Raw genomic sequence first — 22,658 nt, 5'->3', positions numbered from 1 at the left:
ACATTATTACAGTATTTTGGTTTTTCTTCTTAAAGGTTAAAAGTCTCCATTTTCTTCCAGGAATCCCCCATAGCCTAGAGCTTCTGCTCCTGGAAAGAGTTAAGACTTTGGCAAGACGCTGTCCCACAAGGCAAATGAAATCTCTCCCGTCCCGTCCATCGGTGAGTGTACAGGGCACCGCGGCAGCTACTTGCTGCGAACAGTTTCCTGGTAAATGTTAGCCTCACCAGGGGGTGGGGAGGGGCCTTGATTTATTATATAGCTTTTGGACAGTTCCTACAGAAATATTGCCAAACAGTGGAATAACCAACTCTTTCACTCATACTCTTTTTTTTTTTAATGAAAGAAAAAAGCATGCAATGAGCCTGAGCTAAATAAATAAAAATGCCACACTTTTTGCCCAACAGAATTTTCTGCGTCACTGAGAAATATTTGCAGACCTCAACAATCTTTTATCTTCACAATGACGTTCCAGCCTTCCAAGTTTTGGACATTCTGAGAACTTGTTTGATTTGGACCCTCTAATTATCTTACAATTAGCTTACTAACGAATGCCATTATTTGGTGTTTCATCAAGCAGATATCAAAGAATGCTTCTTCTCCCACGATCTGTCTGCTCCCCTCCAGGACTGTCTAAAATCAGTTACTCATATCTGGGGCTCACACTAGAAGTAGATGCATGTGGCAAGGACTCTCTGTCTTAATACTCGTTACTGCCAATCCCAGTTATGGTTTCCAGGCTGAGGAGGAGGGCAGCATCCATTCATTCAGTCACTTCATCCATCCATCATCCACCCATCCATCCATCCACCTACTCACCATGCCAACGATGGAGACCCCAAGATGGAGAGCACGTGGTCCATGCCCCCAGGGAGCTCACACAAAGAGATGCCCTGGGAGGCTCAGAGTGACGTCACTTCCTCCAGGGAAGTTCCTGACGGGTGGAAGACCCTCCACACTATTATCTAGCTTGGCAACCTGTCCCTCCATCATGGACCTTTCTCAGAATTTGTTATCACCTCTCTATTTCTGCCAGTCTCTTGGGTTCAGCCATGAATGAGCTCAGGGGGTGGGGGCAGGAATCAGGCCTGTTTCCCCAGTGCACAGCATATCTTAAGTGCTCAATAAACACTTGTTGAATAAGCAAATGAACATGCTACCCATACTTAGAAGATAAAAGAAAGAAAGAAGAGACAGAAATGTCTATCCCTCCGAGTACCTACTGAGTTTCTCTGCCGTGGGTACTGGCTGGGGGCTGATGCCAAAATGTTTATAAAGTCAATAGGATGCTGGGGAGTGGAGAGCTGCAGCTCAGGATCAGGGGCCTGGACTGTCCTGGGCAGGTCACTTCTCCTCTTGGAGCCTAACAGGCTCTGAAATTCCGACTCAGGTCTGAAAGGGGTGGCTAGACGAGATGCTCTCCAGTTCCTTGAGTCGACAATTCCGTCAAAGCCTAACATCACTGTGAGAATTACTCCAGTTGCAGCCTCAGGGGAAACGGGCCTGGACCAGGAGCCACCAGGGCACCTGCCCCTCTGAGTTGCTCATCATCTAGTAGGGAGTGGGGGAAGGGAGACAAAGCAGATGCTTTCTAAGGTGCCTCCTAAGTCTGAACTGTTATGACTTTAAACCACTAGCTAAATTAAATGTGGGTATGGCAAGCATATGTCACAGAATTTTTAAACAGAGCCCTCGTTTCCAATATTTCACTTCATTCATTCCTTCATTCACTCTCCCAACGTGTAGTGAACCCCTATTGTGTGCCAGACACTGTTCTAGTGGTGACCCACACAAGACACAGTCAGTATTGTCATGGGACATCCAGTCCAGTAAGGGAGAGAGAAAATACACAGGTCAACAACTAAACATAGGATGACGGCAGCTGGGGGCGCAGGCCAAGAACATTAATAAACAGCACAGTGTGAAAGACAGCAATTAAAGGGCAAGTATAGTTCCTATCTAAAGGCTGGTTGGGAAGGCTTTTCTATGCAGGTGATATCTGAACTGAGACCTAAAGGCCCCCTAGAAGAAGTGTGGGGAAGAGCATTCCAGACAGAGGACAGCAGGGGCAAAGGCTCCAGGCTACAGACAAGCTTGGGGTAGTCAAGGGACAAAAGGGCAACCAGCACGGCAAAGTGAATGGAGGAGGAGGGAGTGACTGAGACAAAGGTGAGGGCCGGCTCACATAGGACAGGGTAGGAAGGGCATTGCCAAGAGGTCCATGGATAGGATTCAGGGGGTCTGTGAACTTGGATGGAGAAAAATGTCATCTCTCTCTTCACCAGCCTCTAACTGGAAATGAGCACTTCATTGAGTCACAAATGTTGACAACAACCCACAGTAATGTTAGCGGTGCTGGGACTTGTCAACAACAGAAATCTCAGACCCATTCATATCACCATCATTGCAGATATCTGGAAATATCACTTACGCTCTCACTAATTCAAAATTACAGTAGCTATTAGACCAGTTGCTGGGCCTTATTAAAGTATTCACAAGAAAGCACATATACTTCAAGATCATAACATTTTAAAGTATCTAATAACTATTTGAAAAGAACTGGTTTCCTTTGCAACCCTGCGTCTTTTATTTTCTGTATGTTAAAGCATTATTCTGAGAAGGAATCCCTAGGCTTCACGCAACGACCAAAGAGCTCATAAGCCGCGGTGAGAAGTTTGTCTTTTATTACAGGTGGGAGCAGCTGCTGCAGCGGTTTCAGCAGGGGACCCAAGGGGTGCCGTTTTCATTTCTCAGAATCCCCCTGGCTGCTGGGGGAGATGGCCTGTGGTTGTCAGGGCAGTGCTGGGGGCGAGAGGGGGTGTGGCTTTAACAGACCACTGTTCTGGCCAGTCAACGGGGTCCTTGTGGTCTCCGTCCTCCCCTCTGATCAAGAGCCTTCCCACGGGGCCCTCTGGGCCCATAAGGGCCTCATCACCCTGGCCCAAAGCCTGCTCTGGGACATCCTCCCAAAGAGCTTCAGAAAGTGAGCTCATGTGTCCACAAGAAAAATAAATGTGGCATTTGCCACTGTTTGGTTTGTATATTGGTCTAGAAAAGAAATGAGATTTTTATTTAAGAAAGCCTTCCAGCAGGACCCCAGCAGAGGCTGGGCAAACACCAGGGCGACGGACTGTAAACACACAGGAAGGCCCGAGCCCTGGGGCTGGTCCCCACGAGCTGCAGCCCCTCGGTTTATGGCGGCCTTCCTGTTTTCCCGGCCTCTCTTCACACTGCACTCATACACAGAGTCTTTTCAATCCCTCTAGGAGAACAGAAGAATTCATTTTCACACGCCAGCGTGCACGTTTCTCTCACCCTCCCAGGGGAGGGGACCCTGACAAGAGGCCCGTTTATGGACCTTGATGGACAGATGGGGATGGGCCCATGGGGTGGAATCCACGGACATAGAAAAGCTCAGAGGCGAATCCTAGGCTCCAGGGGGTCCCCCGTACCGGAAGTGACGAGGGTGCGGCCGGGCCGACTGGAAGGAGAGAGGCATTTGGGGTCCTTCTGGGGCAATGCCTGGAGGCCCCATGGGGAGCAGGGCTAGAGTCGGGGGCACTGAGAGTTGGTTTCGGGGACTGAACCTCAGCAGAACTCGCTCACCTCCAAGTATCAGGATCTGTGTGTCAGAAAGGAGAGACGTGGAGAGGGAGGGAGCCCTGGGTCTCTGAGTCTGGCACTAGGATAGGTGAAAAGAAAGGTAGAGGGTGAGGCGTCCACATTGCTGGAGTGAACTGTGGCCGAAGTGTGACCGTTCTGGAGGGGCCAGCTCAGCTCAGCTGTCCTTTTCCCAGGCTGCTGGCTAGAGAGAACAGAATTTTTTTTTTTGGGGGGGGTGTCTTTTCTTTTGCACCCATTGGCATCTCCGGGTAGTGAGTTTCTCCAGCACCTTGTCCCTGGGATTTAACGGAGGCAAAAAAGAAAAGCCAGGAGCCCACTGGCACATCACTCCTCACATCCTGAGATCCCAGCCAGTCTGCCTCTTCCTCCATTTTTAGGAATCTTCTTTAAATGCTTGTTTTGTTTTTATTTTATTTATTTATTTATTTATTTATTTTTGGCTGCGTTGGGTCTTCGTTGCTGTGCACGGGCTTTTCTCTAGTTGCGGCGAGCAGGGGCTACTCTTCGTTGCGGTGCGTGGGCTTCTCACTGAGGTGGCTTCTCTTTGTTGCAGAGCACGGGCTCTAGGCGCGCGGGCTTCAGTAGTTGTTGCACGAGGGCTCAGTAGTTGTGGCTCATGGGCTTAGTTGCTTCGCAGCATGTGTGATCTTCCTGGACCAGGGCTCGAACCCGTGTCCCCTGCATTGGCAGGCCGATTCTTAACCACTGTGCCACCAGAGAGGTCCCTTTAGGAATCTTCTTATATTTTTTTATATGTGATGTCCAGAGCTGGACTGCCCATGGTCGGGGGGGGGATAGGAAACCGCATCTGCTCCACGTTGTCTGGAACTGGAAGTCCTATAGTTGACGTTTGTGTTTTCCATTTTCAAGAGACACATGAATCAAATATAGAAAAATATTAACATTTCTTTAATCCAGGTGGCAGGTACAAGAATGTTCCTCATATGACTCTCAACACTCTTCCATTTATTTAAAACACTGCAGAAGCTCAGTGTTCACTCCTTCATACCACTTCATTCATTCTTTCCTTCACTCGTTCATCCAACTATTGTGCTCCTCCTGTAAGCAGGCACCAGGCACATGGTGGTGAATTTAAAAGATCCTTCTCGAGGAGACTTTCGCACTTGAGGGGCAAACAGACATCCAATAATAACTGGGGGTGGGAGGTGGGGAGGTGGGAGGTGCCCTGACAAAAGGGCAGGATGCTTTGAAAGATCCTGGCCAGGAGCTAATTTTAATTCTCTGAGGAGGTGGCCTTCAGAGCTGGCTGGGTCCTGAGGACCATTCCAGACACCACCACCTGCAGGCAGTTAACCCAAGGCAGAGAAGCAAATGGGCTCCACCTGCCGGGCCCCTCCCAGGTGATACTGGCCCTCACGCAGTTACCCTGCCTCTCTACACAGCTCCCCACTTTGGAGGGTCCTTTCCTCCTATTTCAAGTTCTCTCTTCCAAATCAACACCTCAGAAGGGTCTCTGGGATCAGCCCTATGGCTCCGAGGTTGAGTGGGAGCCATTCCTGGGCCTGTTGAGAAAAAGCTGGGCTCAGCATCCAGGAGAGGCATGTGGTAGCTGGTGAACGTGCTCGCCCTGGACCAAGAGGATGGAGAAGAGGGTCTGGTTCCCCAGGGGTGTGCGGAGACCATGGCATCTGAGCTCCCCACCCCTCCCCACCCCTAGGCCCTACTCTCTCCAGGCCTAAAGAACCAGATGGCCCCGGGAGGGTGGCGGCAGATTCCAGGGACTCTCCTTCCTCTCCCCTCTCTGAAGGCTACTTGTGAGTCGTCAGTGGCAAAACCCTCCCCGACATCCTCCCAGCCCCAGAAGAAGAGCCCATCTTCTCTCCTCCCGCTGCCCCACGTACCTCCAGATCAAGGGCAAACTCGGGCACCCCCAACACAAGAGCGGCCCAGAAGAGTGGGAGCTGCTGTGCATTCCAGGAAGAAAGTCAAGTGCTAAGGGGAGTGGTCCCGGGCTCCAGCGAAGCCCTTCACACACCTGGTCTCACCGGACTGGGTTCACGAGCACTATTTTCAGCTGAGGAAACTGAGGCTCAGCAAGATTAAGTAGCTTGTCAGGTGGCTGGAGAGCGGGTGGGGTTTGAACCCAAGTCGGCCTGGACCCAGAGGCCCTGATCTCTTAGGCCACCTGCACTCTCAGCCCCAAGAACACCGTGGGGACTCCGACCTGAGGTTTTAAGGACGGAAGGTGGGTCTGAGGTCATTTCCCCACCACTCAGCACCCTACTTCTTCCCTGGTCACATCTGCCTTTGTGGGATGCACGTGGCTCCCTTCCACTTCATAAACACCCATTAAGGGAGCTCCTCCTCCGTGCTGGGCATGTGGGGCGCACAGAGGGAACAGGTCACCTGCTGTCACAGCACAACGGAAGGATCTGGAGGGGGGCGCCCGGCGAGAGGACTGAGCAGGCCTGGGACGGCATGTGAGTCCCACCTGGCCTGGGGAGCTGGCAGAGGCCAGGCCACGCAGAGAAGCCATTCAGAAAAGCTAAACGGCCACGAGTGGCCTCACGTCCCACAGCAGGCGCAGGGCAGTTCACCCAGTGCCCCGGGCAGAAGTCTCAAGAGCAGCTGGGCCTGCGGAGTTCTGGGTAACAGCATCATCTATACGCGCGCTCAAAGGATCTGAGTGTAATAAACACAGCATGGCGCATCTGTGACCTCTAGCAGTCAGGAGCAGATAAGACGCCTTCATGCAGCAAGCGGGAGTGCCCCGCCCTGGGCACAGAGGGGAGAAGGGCCAGGGCTCCCACCAGCACAGAGAGTCCTCATCCAGCCCCCCAGCCTCCTCACCACAGCCGTGTTCGGAGCGGGGCCGGGGACAGACCCTCCTTGTGCATTTGGCTGTGCCAGCCCCTAGGGAGACAAGCGCCCTCTGCTCTTGGAGCTGCCTGGCCGTGTGGGCGCTAAATAAAGAGGACAGGGCTGTGCACTGAGCAGGGCAGCTCCTCGGTGAGAACCCACATCCCTGGCAGCAGGGAAGGGGAGCCCAGAGGCTCACCGCCTCAGCTCCCAAAGCCTGGGGCTGCTTCCTGAGGGCAGGACCCACGGGCCCCAGGAAGGAAAGGCGGAAAGCTGCGGGGGGGGGGCGCTCAGGGCCAGGTGTGGCCCACCTCCACCACCCTCCCACAAGCTGTGCAACTTTGGTCCAATTACAGAATCTCTCTGTGCCTTGGTTTCCCCAGCTGAAAAGTGGAGTAAAATAACAGCCTCAAAGGGTAATGGGGAGATAATCCTGCCCAGCACACACCAAATACTCGACGAATGTTGGTTGCATCTTTATATCAATTAGCAAAGGCATCAGCTTGGAGCGCCTACCTGGCATCACTTTACTGCATTAATCGATTTGTACCTGACTCACCGTTCAGACGGTTCCGGTTAATGGGCCGCTTGCTCCCCTCTCCGTCCCTCCCCGTGCCCCCTCGAGGCAGGAGAGCTTACCTATGGTCCTTCGGAGGTCTTCACACTGGCTAATGTGAGGGAACTTCAGGATTTCCTTCCACTTCTTGCTTTTCCCCTTGCGCTTTCCTCCGCCCCCTGCAGAGATGGGGGAGAAAGATGGGGAGCTGATGCTGGTGTTGTCCAAGGCTCCAGAGCCTGTGTCCCAGCCCAGTGAGCCTGTGCACGGCTTCCTGGCTGGGAGACAGGGACACGCCCCCTCCCCAGTCGGCATCAAGCCTATGTGTTCTTCCCGCAGGCTCGCCCGGGCCTGGGCCCCCGCCACCACCAGCAGCAGCGGTCCCTCCCATCCTCCACGCCTGCACCCACACCGGGCACCCTGTTCTTCCTCGGCGTCTCCCACGGCTGTGCAGCCCTGCCGGGTGCCTGGTGTTCGCCCCAGACTCGACCACAACCTTCCGATGGCAGGGGCCAGGGCTGTCGGCCTGGGAAATCCTGGTGAAATGGATTCACAAGCGGGTGGACTGCAGCCCCCTCACCACCTCATTTTACCCCTTGTTTCCCGGGGAGAGTCCCCATCCCCAGCTGGAGGCCAGGTGTCGGGGACAAGGACTTCAACTCCCACTTGTCCTGGGTAGCCCCTTCTTCTCCCGCCTCACGAACCCCAGGGTCTCAGGGGATGCATTTCTCAAGGCTGGGAGGACTCCTGAAGGACCCCCGTCAGGCCTTGCATCCTGCCCAGTGTGCACACGTAATGAACACGCACACGCTAGGGACACACACATGCAATGGATATGCACACATGATAGACGTACAAACACAATGAACACACATGTAACAAACACACACAATGAACACGTACATGCAATGAACACACGGAGCTACCTAAGGCGCACACACAGGTGTTCCCATCAGCCCTGCCACACCTTATCCGTGGACAGATGTCAGAACGCTCAGGTGTGCAAACGGCAAGGGGGGGCCGACTCCAGCCTACGTGTCCCTGAGCCCACCACCATTTGGAACTTGGACCTGGAGGCACCTCTGTGTCACGTGGCCAGGACCGCGCCAAGAACCTGAGATGCCATCGTCTGCCCACTGCCCCCAGAGTGGCCCTTAAATTCCACTGGTCAGTGACTCACCAAAGATCACATAGTCCTTTAGGTCCCTCAGCGTCTCAGAATTTTAAGGGCTTCTTATCCCCCTTCACGTGATCACCACCTCAAATACCCACGAAGTTTGGGGCCAGTTAAAGAGACGCCAGATCTTGGCCAGGCCCTCAGCACCCCGGGATGCTCCCCCCAGCCTCTGACCCCCAGAGAGGGTCTGGGCAGGGCAAGGCCCCTTTCTTCAGCCAGCCAACCCAGGGACACCCGGAGGAGCTCGGATCTGGGCCCGCCCCTGGTCCAGCGTGTGCCGGCGCTGCCACAGAGCTGATCTCAATAAAGGGAGATTCCCAACTCATCCAACTGCCCTGCAAAGCTGAGGCCACCTTCCTGAACAGCAAGTGGGTGGGCTTCTGAGGATGGGACCAGGACCCCCACCCGGGGGGCCAGGAAGGAGGGGAGGGAGCTGACGGCAGAGGCCCAGGACACGGTCCATTTCCCAGCTCTCTGCTCGTTCTGTCTTCAGCCCAGCCAACCAGCCCCAGCCCCCTCTGCTCAAGCCTCCACAAAGGTCAAAGGCCCCAGCTTCCAAGGAACAAAACAAATGTGTATGGGGCTCACGTTGTAGCCAGACACTGTTTGAACATTATCTTACTTAATCCTCAGAATGACTTGTGGAGGAGGAAATCACTGGGCATATCACAGATGTAGAAACAGACGTCCGACGTTGCGTAACTCACCAGTGGATGGCCTGTCCGACTCCACTGTGCTCTTTGCTCCAGCGGCACCAACACACCATCACACGTCCACACACACCTCACAGCCCTTCTGCTGCCCTGCCCTGGTCCCCGCTCTAACTCTCCCAGGCATAACTATTACCATTGCCACTTGACAGACAAGGAAACTGAGGCACAGGGAAGAAAGAAGCAAGTCACCTATAGCCTCACAGCTCACAAATGGCAGGGCCAAGACCCCAGCCTGAGCAGAATCCAGACCCTATAGGCATTCACGCTCACCCTTCTGTCTATAAAGCTCCCTTTCGGGAGCACCGAAAGCAAAGGAAGCTCCCAGGTATCAAAGAGGAAGCTGGCATCGGACCTCAGAAGTGATACGGCGTCCGGTAGGAGGAAACAGAACTCAAATCTCTCCAGCTGAGGCCCAAGCCACCGGGAAGAGACGCCACCCCAGGCCCGAGGCCTGAAGAGCTGCTCTGTTGGACCCACGTGTGGCTTGTTGGTTTGTTTGCCTGTTCATTGAACCCGGTGTCAAGATTTAAACATGGAGATGTTACATATGAATCCAGATTTGGGACTTCTCTTCCTGCATTTCTCTTCCAGGATGAGCTGGAGCTGGGCGGCGGCTGCCCTTGTGGACAGGACAGTGGCCTCCAGTCGGCAGCTGGCCCGGCCCCTGTAAAGGTTAGTTACGTGCATCCCCCGGGGAAGAGCCGCCGTCTCGAGAAATCAGCCAAGTCCGATGCTCCCATCCCCATCAGCTCCGGCTCTGAGGCTTAAAAGGGCCATTAGAACTCATCCAACCATAAACAAGACCAAAAGACAACCCTCAGAATGGGAGAAAATATTTGCAAATGAAGCAACTGACAAAGGATTAATTTCCAAAATTTACAAGCAGCTCATGCAGCTCAATAACAAAAAAACAAACAACCCAATCCAAAAATGGGCAGAAGACCTAAATAGACATTTCTCCAAAGAAGATATACAGACTGCCAACAAACACTTGAAAGAATGCTCAACATCATTAATCATTAGAGAAATGCAAATCAAAACTACAATGAGATATCATCTCACACCAGTCAGAATGGCCATCATCAAAAAATCTAGAAACAATAAATGCTGGAGAGGGTGTGGAGAAAAGGGAACTCTCCTGCACTGCTGGTGGGAATGTGAATTGGTACAGCCACTATGGAGAACAGTATGGAGGTTCCTTAAAAAACTACAAATAGAACTACCATATGACCCAACAATCCCACTACTGGGCATATACCCTGAGAAAACCATAATTCAAAAAGAGTCATGTACCAAAATGTTCATTGCAGCTCTATTTACAATAGCCCGGAGATGGAAACAACCTAAGTGCCCATCATCGGATGAATGGATAAAGAAGATGTGGCACATATATACAATGGAATATTACTCAGCCATAAAAAGAAATGAAATTGAGCTATTTGTAATGAGGTGGATAGACCTAGAGTCTGTCATACAGGGTGAAGTAAGTCAGAAAGAGAAAGACAAATACCATATGCTAACACATATATATGGAATTTAAGAAAAAAAAATGTCATGAAGAACCTAGGGGTAAGACAGGAATAAAGACACAGACCTACTGGAGAACGGACGTGAGGATATGGGGAGGGGGAAGGGTGAGCTGTGACAAAGCGAGAGAGAGTCATGGACATATATACACTACCAAACGTAAGGTAGATAGCTAGTGGGAAGCAGCCACATAGCACAGGGATATCAGCTCAGTGCTTTGTGACCGCCTAGAGGGGTGGGATAGGGAGGGTGGGAGGGAGGGAGACACAAGAGGGAAGAGATATGGGAACATATGTATATGTATAACTGATTCACTTTGTTATAAAGCAGAAACTAACACACCATTGTAAAGCAATTATACCCCAATAAAGATGTTAAAAAAAAGAAAAGAAAAAAAAGAACTCATCCAGTCTGCACCCCCTGTGCCCCCATTGATTCCCACACTATTTGTTCCCAGATCTGGCTGGGATTAAGCACTTTTGTGTGTGTGGTAAAATATACATAACAGAAAATGTACCATTTTAACCATCTGTAGGTATGCAATTCAGTGGCATTAAGCACATTCACATTGTTGTGCAACCGTCACCACCGTCCATCTCCAGAACTCCATCATCCCAAATGGAAACTCTGTACCCATCAAACACCAGCTTCCACTCCCTTCTACCCCTGGCAACCACCTTTCTACTTTCTGTCTCTCTGATTGGACTACTCTAGGGACCTCACGAGTGACATCATACAAGATGTGCTCTTTTGTGACTGGCTGGTTTCACTTAGCATGATGCCTTCAAGGTACATCCATGCTGTAGCAAGTGTCAGATTTCACTCCATTTTAAGGCTGAATAATACTCCGTTGTGTGCATACAGCACATTTTGTTTAGTTATTTGTCTGTTGATGGATACTTGGGTTGTTTCCACCTTTTGGCTATCGTGAATACTGCTGCTCTGCATATCTGAGTCCCTGCTTTCAATTCTTTTGGGTATTTGCCTAGGAGCAGAATTGCTGGATCATATGGTAATTCTATGTTTCCCTTTTCTGAGGAACTGGTGAAGCCCTCTTGACAATACAGACTCCCAGGCTGCACCCCATCAGCCTGAGCCCCAACTCTCTGTGATCGGAACCCAGGAGTCGGGCTACGTAAAAGGCTCCCCAGGTGATTCTTAGGTAGCCAGTCTATGGCAACAGGAGTCTATTTAAGACACACACACACACACACACACACACACTTTTTTATAGGTTAATTTATCCATTAAGAAAATTAACACCAAAACTTTAAAAATAAAGAAAATGAACAAAATTCATTAATTCATTAAACCAGTATGTGTAGAGCATCTAGTAAATGCCGAGCACTATGCAGGTGCTGGGGACGTGGGGACGGGCAAGACAGACGGGGTGTCACCCTCTCGGGGCTTCCTTCTTTGGGTGCCCGATCTAGTGAGGAAGACAAACATCAAAGGCTTGATTTCAGTGGTTCTCAACCCCTGGGCAATTTGTCCTCCAGGGGACATTCGGCAGTGTCTAGAGATATTTGGAGTTGTCACAACTGGATGAGGGTGCTACCAGCATCTAGCAGGTAGAGGCCAGAGATACAGTTAAACCTTGCCTAATGAGCAGGACAGCACCCCACAACAGAGAACAATGTGCTCAAAGTGTCAATAGTGCTGAAACGGAGAAATGCTGCTTTATTTAATGACCATTATGACCAACACTCAGAAGGAGTGCGAGGTTTGGGAGAGACTCGCTAGTAATGGGGCCACAGTGGTGGTAGTAGGGAGGTGGCAAAGGTGAGTCAAGGCTGGAGGATGTGACCCAGAGGCTGGAGTAATGAAGGGCCGGTGGGTACCACACAGCCACCTGGGGCTTCCTTCGTCCTTCTCCTCACTTCCTCATCCCCCAGAACAGGGCAGGGACTATGGCAGGCAAATCAATGCTCCTCCAAAGTATCCCTTAATCCCTGGCACCTGTGAATATGTTAGGTTATGTGGCAAAGGAAATTAAGGTTGCAGACTGAATTAAGGATAATGACAGGGACATTATCCTGGATGATTTGGGGGGACCCGATGTAACCAGAGTCCTTAATTTTGGAAGCAAAGGTGGGAGAGTCAGCTCAGAGTGATGTGATGTGCGAAAGACTAGACCAGCTGTTGCTGGCTTTGAAGAAGGAAGGGGCCACGAGCCAAGGCGTGCAGGCGACCGCTAGAAGCTAGACAAGCAAGAACACAGATTCTCGCCTAGAGCCCCCAGAAAGGAAAGAGCCCTGCCAACACCCTAGTTTTAACCCAGTGAGACCCACGTCAGACTTCTGACCTCCAGAATTGACCCCTCTGCCTGTTGAAGTCCTGCTCTTTCTTCAAGCCCCCAACCTTATGCCCCTTCCAGGGCTGCCCTTGAGAGGCAGATCCCTTGTCTGCCCACAGCCCTCTCCCAGCTCAGCCCAGACCTGCTCCATATCCTTCCAGAGGGTGGGGCAGCTAACACAACTGGCCTGGACAATTGCAAGCTTTTGTTAAGTTATGCTGACTGACTGGTTAAGTGAATATTTGCTTAGCACTGAACTAGATGCTACACGCTTGGTCCTCAATAAGGCAGTTACTAGCCCCATTTCACAGATGAGAAACCTGAGGCTCAGGGAGAGGAATTAATGGGGCCAATGGATGAACCACACCGCAAACAGGAGCATGTATCTTCTCCAACCCACACTGACTGGCAGCCACTTCCCGTCTTGAGCATCCTTGGGCTTTATTCTCTTTACCAACCAGCCTACGGTTGCTCACAGTTTACCTTCCACAGGCTAAAAATGAGACAGCCAAGAGGACAGAGTGCCTACCTTCGTGGACGTTCAGCTCATTCCACGCTTAAAAGGGCAGAGCTGAGTGAGACCACTGGGGGTGTGGCTAGGCAGGTGGGGGCTGCATGGAGGAAGGGCGCCCCAGCCAGGGAGGGGATGCCAGCAACACAGGCTGGGAGCCAGACAGGAGGGCTCCTATCAGAGGTGAGAAGAGACCAAGATGTCAGGCTTGTGGACATGGGCTGAACTCTACCCACTCATGGCTCTGGGGAAGGCACCAAAGGACCAGGGCAGCAGGTCTCTCTCCTGGGTGGGCAAGAGTCCAAGCAAAACCTGGAGAAAGGTGGGCGACAGGAAGATGCAGCCTCCAGAGAGGAAGTTGCTTACCAAATCACTTCTGCTTTCTCCAGCCCCCAGGGTCTCCCTTGGCTGCCAGCAATGGCCTCGTGCAGGTACACCCCAGATGGGCCGAGGGAAGTGTGATAAGGGGGTGGCAGGGCAGGAGGAGGGAGAGTGGCCAGCAGGAGGGCAAGTCCTAGCAGGGATGGAGCGCAGGACTTGGGGGAAAAAGCAAAGTAATAAAGAGCTACTGTGTCTTAAGCACGGGCCAAGTGCTCATAACAGGGTGAGCTGCTGAGAAACGAGCTGGCATTTCTTTTCCTCCTGTGGATGCGCCCAGGGAAGAATGAAAAGATCAGGCCAGAAAACTGCCATGAGAAAACTGTCACTGTGGGGGAAGAAACTGGCTGTTATTCTTGTTGCTTTTACTGTTTTCCAGGGAGGTGTTCATGCTTTGCAGGCTGAGGACTGAAATGAGAACAACAGGGAGACAGTACGGTGGGGAGGCCTTTGCCCCTGCTGGATCCCAGGGACAAGGGGCTCTGAGCTGTGAGGGACCCGGGACCAGCCTGACACAGGGGAGTGGAAAAGCGCAGAGACCTCTCCTCCAAAGGACACTGACAAAATCGGCAACAGCAGTGACCCCGATGGTGTGAGGTCTTATTTGCTGGATTCCTTTGAGCCCTGGGGCTTCTCGTGCCATCCATGGAAGGGAGTGGGACAGACCTTTGCAAAACAATTGACCTTGAACTTCTCATCAATCTTACAGTATATCTGATTTGGAAGTTAGAGAAATGTGGCATTTCCTGTACTACCAGAGTCAGGGAGCTGTTTGTTAAGACGCCCTCTCATCTAATCCTCACATCAACCACACAAGGTAGGTCCTCTTACTGGACCCATTTGACAGGTGAGGAAATAGAGTCTCAGAAAGGCAAGAACCTTGGCTCAAATCACTCAAGCGGTTTGTGTCACACACCCAGGCATCCTGACTCCTACTCTAATGTTCTCTTCCTCCCTGGTCAGAGAAAGGTTCCTTGGGGGAAGCTGAGAAAGGCTCTCTGCATTTGTTGGAAAGACCTTCCTTCACACCCTTGAATCAGTGGTTCCCAATGTGGTCCTTGGACCAGTTGCACCAGCATCACTGGGGAATTTGTCAGAAATGCAAAATCTTGGGCCCCACCTTAGATCTACTGAGTCAGAAACTCTGGGAGGGGGCTCAGTGGTCCGTTTTAATGAGCCTTCCAGGTTGATTCTGATGCACAGTCAAGTTTGAGAAAGCCCTTGAGCATCATGTGGGAAACGGGACAACGATAGGACCACTCTTTCTGGAAATTTCTCTCTCTGACTTATTTCTGCCCTGCCTACTTCTTTTCTAGATCTGAAAAAATTCACAGCAGTTTGGACCAATTTGGTGATCCTGGGGTCTGACTCTGACAAGAATCCCGGTCCCTGTCCCCATAAAACCACTTACCCGGCCACTCGCCGGTGTAGGAAGGCAAACTGGATGTGGACCCAACTGTTTCCAGAAATCCAGAGGGAGACACTGGAGAGAAGCTCACCAGTGGCCATGGGGGAACAGGTTGGTGAGATGGCCTCAGGGGCCCACCACACCCGGCACCAGGCCCAGGTCTGGCTCCCTAGGGAGCAGGCGGGACCCACCTCAAACCCCACCCGAATCATCAGTGCACACACCCTATACTTCCTGGGTACCTCTTCCCATTCTGACCTCTTCCCTTTGGACCTTTATTGTTCTCTGGAACCCAGAGAGAAGAGCATCATCCCTGGAGATAGGCACACTGGGATCCGGAGAGCACTTGATTCGTTTTGTGGGCCCTGAGGAAGTGGAAGCCGGTCTTCCCATGGACCACATCCTCCAGGACAAACTTGTCAACTCACACTGGAAAACTGTGTTGGTGAGTGCGGTTCTAACCAAGGTGAGCAGGAAGACAGAATCATTTAAGCTGACCCACAAAGACAGGGATTATTACCAGGATCACTGGAGCCTCTAGGAATCCAAGGAGAGGCAGCCAAGAGCAGCTGGGTTTGTGGGAACAGGAAGGCTGTGGAGACACAGAGAACCCGGGGCTGGGGTGTCTCTGCCTCTCACTCCGCCATGTGCCTCTCTGCAGACCATGCCAGGCTTACTCACCTCTTTGCATGGAACCCAATTGGCTGTTGTTGTATAACGAAGAAACTGACTTTGTCCCTGGTTCCTGGTAGGTGATCTCCCAGTCCTGGGAATTTTCTGAGTGATGGGGGTGTGGGTTTTATTCGTGGTGGGCCCCCGGAACCACACCCGAGCTCACGCTAAGGAGACGACTCAAGCTGGGGCTGGCCATGCCAGAATGACCAACCGTGGGCTTAGAGAGTTGGGGCTTTGAGCCAAATGGTGGTACCCAAACTTCGGGGAGGGGAAGGGGGCTGGAGACTGGGTTCAAACGCGTGGCTAATGATTCAATCAATCACGCCTAAGTAATGAAAAGTCCAATAAAAACTCTGGGCACCGGGCTTGGGTGCACTTCCTGGTTGGTGATCATACACTGGTGCCGGGATGGTGACGTGTCCCTAGCAGACCTTGCCCTATGCATCTCCCACTTTCGCTGGTTCAGATTTGTATCCTTTCGCTCTGATAAAACTGTAAATATAGCGCTCTCCTGAGCTCTGTGAGTCGTCCTAGTGAATCATCAAACCTGAGAGGGCTTGGGGGAATCCCCAAATTTTTAGCCAGTTAGTCAGAAGTATGTGTGGCCTGGGGACTCTCAAACTGGTGGCTGTGGTCTGAAGTGAGGGTGGTCTTGTGGGGATTGCGCTTCCTCTGCAGAGTCTTTGCTCACTCAGGGTAGTCAGTCTCAGAATGGTGTTGCAGCCGGCAGGCCCCAAAGCCCCCTCCCTGCCCATCTGCCAGAATCCTGAGCCTAGAGTCCCAAGGAGCAAATCTGATTGGCCAGCTCACCTTTTCTCTCCAGGCACGCCACATGTCGTGGGCCAGCCTAGGCTCTGAAATTACCCAATCAGCTCTGGCCCTTGTGGATGGGGCGAGATGGAGGGGCTGAGCGAGCTTTGCCCGTTCAGTGCAGAGGCCCCCAGGTGGTGCCAGATGTAACTAGAGGCAGCACAGGCGAAACCACAGAAACAGCTGCCCTCTCTTCCAAAACGGTTTAGGGCACTGCTGGTTAAAGGCACAAGGACACAGGATGGAGGGGGGCCCGGGCTACAGGGGCCCCAGGATTCCCAGCAGGGCCTCTTCCTCCTGTCACCTCAGAGCCCCTTCCTCGGAATGGTTTGTGGGTCACCAAGCTTCCAGGAGGCTGGGAAAGGTCATGTTAATGCCAGGGACCAAATCTGTTAGAAATTCAAATTGTGTTGTAAAGCAGGTCTTTAGACCACGCATCTGGGGGCTGGGGGGTGAGAACCATGAAAACTGGAGGAGCTGCTCTCAGCACATTTGGATCAAGGTCTGGGAGGGTCTCAAGCATCCTGGTGACTGACTGTACATGGGAAGGATCTCTCTCTGTGTTCCCAGCCACAGAAGCTGATGACTCAGCCACTCCAGCCGGTCAAGTGGAAGGCACTATGACAATTTTGCCTGTGACATCTGTGGAGCTAAAGAGTCTGTTCAATTCCTTTCTAACCAGGTGAGTTTTCAGGACTCAGTTTCCACAGCACTGCCAGCAGGGTTGGTTTTCCAGAAAATATCGCCACAGGGAGGCCGTGGGTGTTCTCAAAGGCCACAGGCAATGCGGAGGAGGCCAGTTTTCCTGGTGGGGTAGGTGGACCCTGTGTCTGCTTGTTTCTATGCTCGCCCTCCCTGCCACCAATATTTCTGTCCCATCCACCTGGGCTCTGTCCCCTTTGCCATTGCCAGAGTGGCACCCGCAGCTGAAGCTGAAGAGGAGGGTGTATCTCACTGGTTCAGAGTCTCTTTTCATACAGCCCCAAACAAGGCAAGATCCCAATTATAGGGCCATTCGGGACTGCGTCACTGAGTGACTCAAGCCTTTTCAAAAGGGACATGACTCCAGCCAAATGTACTTGAGGTGACCTCAGCCTGCAGGGGACTTTCTCCAACCCAATGCACTTGGCAACCACTGTGAAAGGGAGACGGGCCCACCCCTCTGGCCTCAGTTTCCTCACCTGGGATGGGAGGGGGAGGAGGGGGCGGGGGAGGGTGATGCCAGGTCATGGCAGCAGAACTCTTTTTTTTCAAAAGAGTGTTTCTTTAAGATCGCATTAGTACAGATGAGAAGGGAGCTGATCGGGTGCGTGGGGCAAGGGGGATGGAGCTTGCAAACCCAGGGCCAGGGGCCTCGTTCTATTTTTGTAGGTCTCACTTTCTAGAACTATCCAGTACCCACAGGGTCTCTGCCTCAGGACACCCTCTTCTGTGACGTTTCCTGGACGCCCCCTGCATCTAGTTGACTCCCCCCTCCATCCTCCCCTGTCCTCCACTCCTCCGTTACCCCACCGTCCCAAAGCGCTGGAGCTGGGAGGTCAGGATCTGGTGGCGACAAGTGGAGACGCCCCCAGAACTACCCGCTGATGGAAACGTCTGGAAGAAAACACAATACGAGGGGCTACCAAAGGCACCTCTGGCCCAGAATCTCCTGTGATGGGAGCTGTGCCATTTAAGCAGGGCAGCCGAGTCCACGGCTCCTCGGGGCAGGAAGCATCCGGCAGCCCTGGTGTCTTCAAGTGTGTCCAGCGCCATCCTAGCTGGCAAAGGACCCCAGGAGTGGGCAAGAGAGGGAGGAGGGCAGGGCTCGGGGCACAGAGCCTCTTCCCACCCAGAGGGGCTTGCTACCTTCACACCACCACCACCTGAATTCATCAGAATCCAGGATGAAGCCCTGGGCTCCAATCAGAAGGCTGACACTGGTGCAGGCGCAGCCAGGCCGGGGAGCACCTGCCCACACTCAGCGAAGCAAGGAGGACGGGACAAGACCGGAGGCCTTTCCGGGGCCTGTCTACCCGCCTGGGAGCTGAACTCTGCGGCTTAGTTGGGGCTTCCGTTGTTCACAGGGACCCCACCAGGAGGGTGGGCAAAACCACGGTGGGCAAACAGAAGCAGTGCATTCCCACACCCCAGGCCTCAAGGCCGGCTGCACCCTCTATGGGACCAGACATGGGGAGGCAAAGACACACAGGGATCCTGACCACGGAACGTTTCGTGGTGCCACAGCTGTCAGCTACCAGAACCTAAAACCTCCAGGATGTTCTTCAAAGGAAGCGCGGTACTGAAGCGGCGAGAGGTGGGCGGGGGGGGGGGAGCAGCACGGGGCATGTGCGGCCTGCAGGCAGGTCCCAGCACCTCCAGGCCCCACCCCATGGCCACGCCGCAGCCGGGTTTCCAGGGCAGAAAAGCCTCAGCCACAACCAGAAGGATCCCACAACCTCAATTAGGAAAACCCAAACCAACACCAGGCCTGGTAACTGGTTGCCATGGGGCTGGGGGGACGCGGCCCCTCCCCATCACACGGAGCCTGAGAGAGGGGAGGCCTCCGGTGTGGCTTTGCGGTGGGAGTGGGAGGGCAGGGGGGCCCGGGGACGGCCCCTCCCAGGAAACCCTTGCTGCCAGGGGCAGCACTGAGACTGGGCCACCTTGACCGGAGGCTGCTGCCCTTGTGCTGGCTGCGCTGTTTACCAGGGGTTCTCACGCCCACGGCCTCCGGCCTCTTCACTGGAGTATGATAAGTGGCTATCACAGCATGTTATCTGAGCCTTGCCACACACAGGGTCTTCCCCAGTCACTCAGTGTTTTCTCTTGCGAAGGAAGATGCTGCTACCCAATCTGCACCGCTGCGATAAGAGTTACAGTCAAGTGTGCAAGTGCCCAGCACACAGTAGGGGCTCACTGGATGTAGCCATTATCAACACCACCACCATCATCACCACTGCCACCCCATCACCACCATCCCCACCCCCCCAACCTCACCATCAACATCACTGCCACCCCCCCATCATCCCCACCACCACCTCCATCCCCACCACCACCCCCATCCCCACCACCATCGCCGCCGTCAACATCATCCCCACTACCACGATCACCCTCACCACCACCACCACCATCACCATCCCTACCAACACCACTACCACCATCATCATCACCCGTCACCACCACCACCATCACGACTTCTGTAAATGAGATAACTGAGGACACAGAGCTGGCGAGGGACAGACAGCAGGTCTAAAGCCCAGGTGTTAGGACTCCCAAGTTCAGCCATCTCTCCGCCCTATCACTGCCCCCACCCAACACACACACCACACACACACACACACACACACACACACACACACACACACACACTTCCCCATCAGCATGATGTCAGCCTCTGTCCTGACATTTACCAGAGGTGCCACAGGAAAGCCATGCAGGAGGGTTACCTGATTTGGTGCCCGTGACTTCTCTGACCTCACCTGCTTCTACTCCTTCCTTCCCTCACTCCAGCCATCCTCTCCTCCTCTTGCTCCTCACATACCCCATGGACCTTCCCACCTGAGGACCTATGTATGCTCTACCTCAGGAGTCAGGAACTTTTTCTGTAAAGACCCAGGTGAAGTCCCTGAGTCACAGACAACATAATACGTAAACAAATGAACATGGCTTTATTCCGATAAAACTTTATTACAAAAACAGACAGCAGGCTGTTGGCCCGGGGGTCACAGTTCACCTGAGTTCATCTGTTCCTGCTACTCCCTCTGCCCGGAGCCTTCCTCTTTCTCCCTGGGAGAAAACATCCCAAGTGTTAACACGTTCCCCTCCTTTAGTCTTTTGCACAAATATCACTCTCTCCATGAAGCTGACCCTGCCCACCTTTTTTTCCCTAATAAATATTTTTTCCCTAATAAATAAAATTGATACTTTAAAGGGAACAATTCAGTGGCATTTAGGACATTCACGACGCTGTGCTACCTCCACCGCTGCCTAGTTCCAGAGCATTTCCACGCCTCCAAGGCAACACCTGCTGCTCACCTGTTCTAACACTACAGGCTGTACCCACCCACTGCCTGCCTCTCCGGATCCCTCTACCCTTCTTTTACTTTGCAGGTTTAATTTCGACTGCACATATCACTTTGTAACATTCCACGTGGCTTATTGCCTGTGTCCACCCCTCCTTCCATTAGAATGCAGGCTTCACAAGGGCAGGGATCTTGGTTTTGTTCCCTGCTGTCTCCCAAACACCCAGAACAGTGCTTGGCACATAGTAAATGCTCAGTAACTCGTTGACAAATAGACTGATAAACAGATGGAGAGGCAGGACCACAAGGGAAGAGATGGTTTCCAAATGAACTTTATTATTTTATTTTTTATGTTTTGGCCGCACCACACCACACGGCATGCAGGATCTTAGTTCCCCGACCAGGGATCAAACCCATGCCCCCTGCGGTGGAAGCTCGGAGTCTTAACTGCTGGACCGCCAGGAAAGTCCCCCAAATGGACTTTAAAACAATAAAACCACATCACACACCATAGTCTTTCCCGAGCCTGCATTTTTTTCCCCTGAAAATGGGAACACAACACCATCTATGGGAGGGACAGGGCACACACCGCCTCCCCAGCCCTTCCCCTCAGGTGTGTCTTCTCCCATCTTACCATGTCAGTTATCCTGACCCCGGACCAAGAGCCCTTTCTCCTAGGGCAGCATGGAAAGAGAGGGGGCTCTATCAGACGAGCAGCGTTGGACTTCTGAGTCCTCTGTCCACCAGCTGAGTGACCACAGGACACCTTCCCAATCTCTCTGAGCCACAGTTTCCTAACAGGTGTAATAACCAAATGCCCTTTGTCAGGGTCAGATAGAGAGTGTGCTTAGCACAGTGCACCGGGCGGGCGCGAACACGATTTTAAGCCGTCCTGCTTCCCATCTCGGCTCCCCAAGCATCCCCTCCCCGTGGCTTTCCCCGTTCCCCCCTCCTCCTCTCTGTCTCTTCACGAGTTGAGTGAACATTTCCTTCAGGAGAAAACAGATGCCCCTGTCCTCTTGCAAACACTAATGACCTTCTTTAAAATGTCCTTTCCAAGGAAAATCATTTCCCAAATGTACTTTCAGGCTTACTATGCTTTTGCCCACACTGGTTTTCACAGTTGAGAAAGTCTGGCCACAAAAATTAACTTCTCACTGCAAAAGTAATCCCGTTCTCTCAGCAAAGCCCAAATTTGGTCACTTTTGTCTTCACTATGTTTCCTATAGGTTAAAGAAAAGAAAGTGTGGGGGGGGATTGGGGAGTGGGAGGGAGGTGAGCTGACCCCTGAGAAAAGCCACTGGCATTGAAAGTTGGCCCCTGCAGCACAATTGTGGCTATTTTGTTAGAGAAATAAACAGGACTGTTTGCTCATGAAGAAATGCCTCAATTTTTCAGAAGATACTCATAAAAATACTTGCATTTTCCTGTGAGTAATAATTACTTCTGCTGTCCCCAGAATTTCTGCATCATCTACTTAAAAGAAGCTGAACAGACTCTTTAGAAATCCTTCCCAATCAAATCCACCTAGCGACCTGGGTATGTTATGATGTAGCTATGACTGTGCACACAGAAAGGCTGGGAATCTGAGGTGTAAAGAGGCCAGGGCGAGCCAGGCCCCAGCCTGAGCGCTACAGCAACATAATTTCTGAGTCTCATGCTACCACAGCGAAGTGGATTTGTTTTGCAGATGCGGAAACAAGCCCAGAGAGGCCAAGAATCTGGCCCAGGGTCACACAGCCACTAAGTGGCTAAGCTGGAATTTGAACCTAAGAATGCCTGGTTCTTAATTCCTGGTCCTCGAGGCTGACATGGGATTAGTTCAAGGGACAGATGACAACTAGGCCCTGAGAAAGTTCCCCCCAAGTCTGAGGCTATGGAAGCCCCAGACCAGCACAGCACAGCAGCACCTATAGACAGAAGTTTGCAGTGCAGAGGTGAAGTCTCCCAAACTGGGGTCTAGAAGAGAGTTCTTGATCCCCACCTACCTTCCCCCAAGCATGCGCTTCTACCCCTCGGTAAATGGTACCACCATTCACCCAGCCACTTAGGCCAAAAGCCTAGTGTCATCCCTGATCTCACCCTCTTCATGGCCCCTGTGGTAAACAGCCTCCATGATGGCCCAGTGATTCTTGCCTCCTGGGATTCACAGCCTGTGC

At 52.5% G+C, this 22,658-nt stretch overlaps 1 protein-coding gene across 1 annotated transcript in view; it reads right to left on the bottom strand.

Moving 5' to 3' along the window:
• GRK5 (G protein-coupled receptor kinase 5) overlaps nt 1-22,658 on the bottom strand; it is a 221,123-nt gene that overhangs the window by 109,280 nt on the left and 89,185 nt on the right. The window contains exon 2 of the mRNA XM_082673361.1: nt 7,084-7,179. Within this exon, the coding sequence (XP_082529487.1) occupies nt 7,084-7,179 (96 nt within the window). The remainder of the gene's footprint in view (nt 1-7,083; nt 7,180-22,658) is intronic.

The sequence above is a fragment of the Grampus griseus genome, assembly GCF_964374135.1.
Source record: "Grampus griseus genome assembly, chromosome: 16".
Taxonomy (NCBI): domain Eukaryota; kingdom Metazoa; phylum Chordata; class Mammalia; order Artiodactyla; family Delphinidae; genus Grampus; species Grampus griseus.
Note: the sequence above shows the minus strand (reverse complement) of the source record. Positions and strands in the feature narration are given on the sequence as shown.